An 8,440-nucleotide genomic window follows, 5' to 3' on the forward strand; every position below is an offset into this window, starting at 1 on the left:
TGTTAAGTTATGATTAAATTTCATATTATTATTTATTAATATATGCTGTTAAGTTATGATTAAATTTCATATTATTATTTATTAATATATGGTGTTAAGTTATGATTAAATTTCTTATTTAACAAATGTTTTTTTGTATAGGATTTTGGCTGTTTTTCCTTATTTAAAAATGTAATTATGTCATGACTGCTCTGTAAGTATTTGTACCCAATTATAAAATTGACTTTATTGTCTTGGTAGGGTCAAAAATGCACTTACAGGATGTCTGAGAATTCACATAATTATACTTAATTTTTTATCCATATAATAAAATCCATTATTATAACCTGCATAATTAATTATTTTTCCCTTCGGTATAACAATATTTTTCAGTCGTGCTGTCGTGAGAGTTCGCAGTTTTAATTACAGGACAGCTAAATTTTTATAAATCTTTTAAACATTTGTATCATATGTATTGATAAATTCAATAAATAACATATTATTTATCTTCAATCTTCTTGTAATTTTATCATAATGAACAAAATCATTTATTCAAAAGATTAAGACAAATAAAGCTAAATTTACTTATTGAGTACAAAATGAAACTAAAACTATAAGTGGCAGTAAAGAGGATTTTGCATAATGCATTCAGGATCATAAAATATAAAAATATTTACTACAACAAAATCAATCATTTATTTTAATTTCTTAACAAATATGCTTCCTTCCATAATATTCTCTGAGTTAACCAAACTTTATCACAAAAAAGAAAATGTAACTATTTACATGATACTCGTGGAAAGACACATAAATAATTTAACTATATGATTCATATGTATATGTATATATATATATATAAAAAAAATATTTACACACTTAAACATTATACAAATAATGAAACAAATATGAACTCGTCAGAATTATCACACTTCTGATCGAAAAATACCCATCTTCATGTGCACAACATAAAAAACTAACACTATGACAATAAATTAACCGTTTGTGATTAGGTGAATGATCGTTGAAATGATTTTCTTTCCTTTTGGGTGTGTTTGCAAATTCATACGTGGTTCTTTGATTTTTTGATCAAGTAACTCGAGTAATTCTTTCTTTATAGATTCAAGCAATTCTGCAATCTGAAAAAACAAAACAAATATTAGTTAAATATTAATACAATTACCAAATTATTATAAATTATAAAGATGAATTAACTATATTATTCTCTCTTCCTTATCAAACTATAGCTGGAATTGATATGATATCAGATAATGCACAATTCAAACATAATATCGCTGCTTTTCTTGAATAGTAATACATAGGATAAAAAAAAATTTATTTAATATACTCTATAGATTGTACCATAGACTGTATTTACTTTTTGACAACCCTACAACCTGTAGGATAGTCTATAGACGTACCATACTAGAGAAATAAACCCCCTGTCTACAGCAATATCTTTCGAACACGTCCATTTCAAAATAAAACCTAAGTTTTTTTTTTTATCAGATGTAACAAACAAAAATATGTATTTTTTAAATTTTTATTTACTACGTTCAGTAACAAATAAAAAAAAAAATTCTATAGTTAATGTTTATTAAGTTCAAGAAATAAAACATTACTATATTCATTCAATTTTTAATTAAATATAACAAATTTAAAAACAATTCAATTAAAAATTGAAACTTAAAAAAGTAAACGTTATAGGATTGTCTATTATATTAATTTTATATATATACAATAAGTTAATATATATACAGGTAAGGTGGTTTTCCTGATTCTCCCAACCCCTCTCTCTCTCCTCCCAATATTTTAAGGAACCCTAAGCGCCTGTATACTTTATACCAACCCAATATTTTTAAAGGGCTTAGGATCTGCTTTGAGGCCCACCAACGATTTTATAACACTAAAATAGTTATCCTGTTGACTTATTTATAAGGAAAGCTACAAAAAATTGTAAGTTCTTTTCTTTTTTGACAATGTTTTCTCAAGGCATTAGAAAAGAATATTATTAAAGATTAATGTGTGAAAGAAGATTACTGATATTAAAGTGAAGATAAGAGTTATCTTGTCCGTCAGGATGTGCTAATAAATAAATATATTAATATTTTTTTTTAATCCTCTAATCCTGACTTTTCATAATTGCATACAATCAATTAATTTCATTTTTAATTATTTAATAGTAAAAGTGTAAACTAATGCATAAGTATTTTAAGTGAGGTTGAAGATGGTCGGGTGTGCTGTCAGAAAATATCCACAAATAAACAAAACTTATTTATTTGTTCCGATATTTCGACCTGAATTTCAGCCTTCATCAGGGCTGAAAAACAAACTGAGATAACTTCAATTCAGAGAAACATAAAAAGGAAACGGTTTGTTATTATTTTATTTTTATGTTTCTCTGAATTTCAGGTCAAAATGTCGGCAATATTTTTTTTATATGTGTCTTTACTGACCTTTACCGACCGAACCACTGAAGATATTTTCCTATATCAATCTACAGTCAATTATTCACACCTCAGTAAGTATTTTAACATTATTTGTCTATTTGACTTTTTTTTCTATTAAATAATTAGAAATGAAATTGATTGGTTGTATACAACTGTGGGTTTGTAGCCAGGGTAGTCCGCCCACTTCGGCTAGAAAAGGTTGCTTACTGCTAAGTAACCTTCCTTCCCCAAATGTCAGAAATGACCGACAAAGGGAGTAATAAAAAAAAAAAAAGTTTAAAGTTTGTTAAGCGTCTAAACAACCTAGCAATTGAAGCAACACCGGTTTTAGTGGGGGGAAGGACATTTATTTTGTGGTGGCTCCACAAAATGAAAACGACTGCCCACTCTGGTTAGAAAAGGTTGGTTATTGCTAGATAACCCTCCTTTCCTAGACTTCAGAAATGACCAAGGAAGAGAATAATAAAAAAACAAAAAACAGTTGCAACCATGGAAATCCTTATTATATATAAAATTATATATAAATGTAAAATAATAAACACATTAATAATTTTCTTACCTCATTTGATTCAACTGTAAACATTATCCAGCCTTCGTCAATTGAAACAACGAATTGGCCGCAATTAAGCTCGACTTTGAGAGAACCCCCTGAAAACAGAACAAGGGCTAAAACTGGCACCATGGTACACTCTCTGATGAATACCTTCGAAGTTTTGATTTTCTCCTGGTAAACCAAGTATGGACTAGGGTAGAATGCGACTCCATGGTTAACTGAGGTAGGGTGTAAATGAACCTAGAGAAAAAATAAAACATAAAATAAATATTATATTTAATTAATTAAGCTTTACAGAATCCTACACAAGTCTTTCCTATCATACACTATTAGTCGCACACCTTTGTAAAGCATAAGTAATCGCATTTCATCTGTGAAATGCTTCTTTCTATTCGATACAGTCATATTCACAAGTTTGCTTAAAATATTATACAAATTATGTAAAATCATAAAAGTATTCGAGTATAAATGTACTTGATCATTAATTGGATGAAAAAATAAACAATAGGTAAAAATTGTAAAAGTTTAAATTACTTTACACAAGGGTAAAAATTATATTATAATATTTTAAGGGCTTAAAGTTAGTAACATAATTTAATTTTAGGTTTATACTAGAGTAATCAATTAACCTAATAGTATTTTTTCTCCTACAAACATTAACGAGCAATGTGAACCTAAGCATAATACTGCCAACACTTCTGAAACCTGTGCTCTATAAATTTTTTTTATTTTATTTTTGGAAAGGAGTGTAATAGAGTTAGGCTAGGAGGATATTGAGTTGTTGAAGTGGTTACACGATATGCGACTACTAGAATGTTAAATAGAAAAAACTTGTTTACAGACTTTGTTTAGAGTTTATATCTTCTCATAGATAACACTACAAGAAAAAATAAAACATTTATTTATTCTTTTTAAGAAGTTTGATTACATTAATTTCTATAAATTTTTGAGGTTAAAAAACTTCCAAAGATGAATATAATCTATTTTATATTTGTCTTCATTGTTGTACAACGTTTCGGGACATTTATTCCATATTCATGCACCTTTAAAATCCATATACATGTCATATTTTCAATTTCACTATTGAAATCATGCCAACCATGATATATGGATGAACTTTAAAAAGTTTATAAGATAATTAAAAATTTAAAGAACAAATATAAGATTAAGAATCATGCAAAGTTTGGCTTATTTTGTCCTTGAATACAAACTGATAACTCTTAAAACACAATCGATAGATCATAATCATGATATACAGATGGATCGAATAAAAATGAGAATTCACTGAGTAGTCAGGGACAGGGTTGGGCCGAGTGGTAAATAAATATTAGACGAGAGTTCAAGAAATTTTTCCCTGAGTCGTTGGTTTTTCATCACAGCTCTGAGTAATGAGTGTTTCTAAAGACGGCAATGATGTAGGAGAATAATTCGCTAAGTTGAATGAACAAAATACTTATCCCTAAAATATAGACTGCACTTGATAATCATTTCAAGAGAATTATTGAAGAAGAAGTTAGATTTCTGAGTAAACTAATAGACAAAACACCATGAAATTTCATACAAAATAAAGCAACCAGAGAAGAGTTGAATATTAAAACCAAAGTAAAAGGACACTAAAGGTGGACAAAAGAATCATACAGTGGTTAGAGCATATTTGTTGAATACCATGATTATACAGCCCTGAGCTTCATAGAAGCAGCAAAGCAGAAAGGAAGAAACCAAAAATGATTCCGACAAAATTAATGAAAGTTAAATTATGAAAAACAAAGTTTTTTAAATAAAAATTTAAACTAGTTTGGTAATCCAACTTTTCTCTAATCTGAACCTATTTTTAATTAGTTCGAATTAGCAAGAGTCCACTGTATATTATTAACCTTTACACATTTCTCATTTCATTAATTTAAATTATTATTATTATTTACATGGTGCATTGTTTGATCTTTAATAATATTTTTAATGTTTGTAAATACTCTTGTATGAATTCTTACTATTCTAATATTATTAAATGTCATCTCCTTATTAATTTCTTGTTATAGTGTTTTTATTATTCAACATTATATTATAGTTATCTCATTTTATTTTTAGCCCTAATAAAATAAAATATGTTTTACTTATTTGTGTTTATTACTCCTGCACTAATAAATAAAACTTGATAATACCATGTATGTGCTTAAACAAAATTAACACTTATTACAGCAGAACCCCGCTTATACATCCATGTTGAAACAGAGACATTGTCTGTTAATCTGGAGTTTAAAAAAGAAAAACTTTCAATAATAATTGAATAGATATATTCAGTGAAAATTAAAATGAAATACAAAATTTGACATATTGGTGATATTAGTATATGATGAAATTAAATTCATTAGACTAATTTTTTTAAAAATCTTTAATTTGAAGGCCTCATTCTGTTGCTTTAGGACTCGATTTCGATGTAGAAGGGGCATTCGACAAAACAAGGCCTGAGGCAGTCTGTAAAGCCTTATTAGACATTTTTGCTCTGAATGCGATAATCAGATGGGTCAGATTTGTTCTCAATAAAAGAATAATTGTAGTTTTGGAAGACGGTACTAGGCTACAGGAGCATGTAGTAACTGGATGCCCTCAGCGGATTTGAATCTCACCACTGTTGCTATGGTGCCTAGTTATGGATAGCTTATTGAGAAGACGAGGATGCTGGAATATTCACGCAAGCTTTTGCTGACGATGGAGTGATCCTCATTAGTGGAAAGTTCGTGAGTACCATCATGGAACTTATGCAAGCCGCATGTAATGTAGTACAGACATGGTGTACTGAAATGAAGCGTTCAGTAAACCCAACAAAGACAGAGTTGATTCTATTCACCAGGAAGTGGAAATTAGGTATATTTCAAACCCCGATTTTGTTTGGCAATCAACTCCAACTAAGCCAAAAGGTCAAATACCTCGGAATTAGTTTTGAAGCAAAACTGAACTGGGGATCTCATATGGCAGGAATGAAATGATGGCTAAAAATGTTGCTGAAATGAATATAAAAGGGGGAAAATATTTATAATATAAGGAGTTGTTAAAATAAAATAAAAAAATAGATTAATTTAAAAATTAATAAAAATGATGACATGAATTTGTTGAAAAAAAGGGAAGGATTTGTAGATGGATAAGAGTAGTGATCTATATACAGGGATAGATAGGGGCTCTGGAAAAATATGAGAAAAGAGATTGTGACATGTCGTATATCGACCAGCCTACTCGCTATAATTGTCTGTTTGAAATGTCAGATAAGTAAGGCTACCATGGAGGGCGGGAGTGGAGGGTTTAATGCCGTAGAAGTGATATATATATATAGTAGAGTAGTGATCTATATACAGGAATAGATAGGGGCTGGAGAAATATGAGAAAAATTATTTGCAGTAACTAAGTCAGGTATTTCATTTTACCAAACTAAATGTTTTCTCGACACTTTATCAATTTTTACCAGGGGCTAAGGAGGGTTGTACTGTATTCAAAATGAGCAAGATTTTAGAATTATGAACCACATAAATTTGACTAAACGAATGAGTAAAACTATTTTAAAAAAGTGCTAGTACTTCTAATCAAGTGCTTCGTCATATCGATAAAACTTAAACTTTCATGCAAACTGTGCTTTTTTTTTTTTTTAACTAATTGAAAAGAAGATAGGAACAAGCAGGGACTCACTTGTGTTTGTTTCATCCCTCCTTCCTCTGACAGCTGAACAAGTATAAATTATAGCAACTTACATTAATAAGTAGTCTCATACTTCCTACATATATTGACATATATCAAAGTAAATATACTTACATAACCGTCTGCTTTTGTTTTAAACTTTATGTCCTCGGGACCCAGATCTATAGGAATATTTCCTGATATGTGAGCCTGGTACATTTTACTCGGTGTTTGTATTTGTACAATATTCGGATACAAAGCTGCACATAGAAGGGCGGCTAATAGTTTTTGATTTTCTCCATTTGCATTCAGCTGAAAATAAAACATATCATAATTAGATGAAAATAATAAAAATTACTGAAAATAAAAGAATTGATATTGAGAATATGATAACTACTGCTTTTTTTAATGGCTAGCTTTCTGTAATCAGCCGTTAGAATATCAATTCTAATTAAGGGATATAAACTAAACAAGCAGACCTGTCAATGCTTCGCAATTGCTAGATTTAGGGACGAAGATAGATTAACTGAAAGTTTGATATAAATGAATATATTTAGTTATTTACACATTGGATTAATGATTGAATCAATTGCTAATTATATCCATTTAGTTAACATTATTTATAGCGGTAAATAACATTATATAATAAAAATATTTGGCAAAAAAATAGAAATAACTTAAAATTTCTGATCAGGTGAGAGTGCGTGAGGAGAGTATAACCTATTCTCAAGCTGGTTAGAGCAACTTTCTCCCTACAGCTGTTGCGGTAGGATGTTGACTATGGTTTTACTGATCTTTTGATTCCTTTTAATCTACTTGGGGAACTTTCATCCCACTTGGCCTATCATCCTTCCAATATTTGTAATTTAAGGGGTGTACTGAGTTCTGATGGGGTAAGAACGGCGGTGCCTCGACCAGGGAGCGTGAGTGCCTCTCTGGCAGCTTTGCCTGTGAGATCGTTACCAACAATGCCAATGCGGCTTGGAGCCCATATGAAAATTATGGACTTACCTTGTTGTGATAGTTTTAGAAGAAAAGATTGTATTCTTATGATGAGTGGATGTTCGGGGTACATGTTTCTCAAACTTTTTGGAGAGCTCAACGAATCTGAGATTATTACGATTGTCTTCTGAGTTATTGACAGGAAAAAATGGAGGGCTGATGCTATCGCATGGAGTTTGGCGGTGTATATTGAGTGGGTTGAATCGCGAGTAACGAAAGATGAGGCAGTCAAGCTTTCGGATTTGGACTTAGTAGTGGTTTACAGCTTTATAATCTGCACCAAAGGACACAAAACGCATCTAATTAAACAAATTAGAACCGCAAATATAAAATGAAACATTTGAAAAGTTTTCCTTTATTGAAAACCAATATTTAGCCCTTATAATGAATACCATTAAATCTAAATGGTGGTAATATAAGTAAAAATAACAAACATTCAGCTTTTTAACAGCTGTAATAATGCAGGAATTGGATAAAAAGTAAAAGAGTTATGAACAATGGACATCAGGGGAAAAGAAAATTCTTATTATATTGTTTTAATTTTTAGTGAAAAAAAATTATTTAAATAGAATTAGTAATATATTTTTCTTATTCTTCAGAAAGAGATAAATCAATTAACACAGAAATAACCATGAAAAAATATAGAATTTCTGAGCTATGCACAAAAAATCCTTCATTTTGTTAATAACATTTTTTTTACCACAGTAATCGGAATAGCGAATTTAAACATAATTAAAATATATATTATATATTTAGCGAAGTGAATATATTATAGAATATATGACCTTCCTGGGAA

At 29.6% G+C, this 8,440-nt stretch overlaps 1 protein-coding gene across 2 annotated transcripts in view; it reads right to left on the reverse strand.

The window, feature by feature from the left end:
* Positions 1–651: 651 nt before the first annotated feature.
* LOC106681206 (putative ATP-dependent RNA helicase DHX57) overlaps positions 652–8,440 on the reverse strand; it is a 26,356-nt gene continuing 18,567 nt past the window's right edge. The window contains exons 16-19 of one of the 2 annotated variants that reach the window (XM_067053592.1): positions 6,778–6,954; positions 6,655–6,687; positions 2,986–3,219; positions 652–1,115 (exon numbers count right to left, since the gene is read on the reverse strand). In XM_067053592.1, coding sequence (XP_066909693.1) covers positions 972–1,115; positions 2,986–3,219; positions 6,655–6,687; positions 6,778–6,954 — 588 coding nt within the window. In that variant the 3' untranslated portion in view covers positions 652–971. The remainder of the gene's footprint in view (positions 1,116–2,985; positions 3,220–6,654; positions 6,688–6,777; positions 6,955–8,440) is intronic. The other variant, XM_067053593.1, reaches the window with a different exon arrangement.

Source organism: Halyomorpha halys, unplaced genomic scaffold, assembly GCF_000696795.3.
Source record: "Halyomorpha halys isolate HHAL.00 unplaced genomic scaffold, Hhal_1.1 Scaffold318.1, whole genome shotgun sequence".
Taxonomy (NCBI): domain Eukaryota; kingdom Metazoa; phylum Arthropoda; class Insecta; order Hemiptera; family Pentatomidae; genus Halyomorpha; species Halyomorpha halys.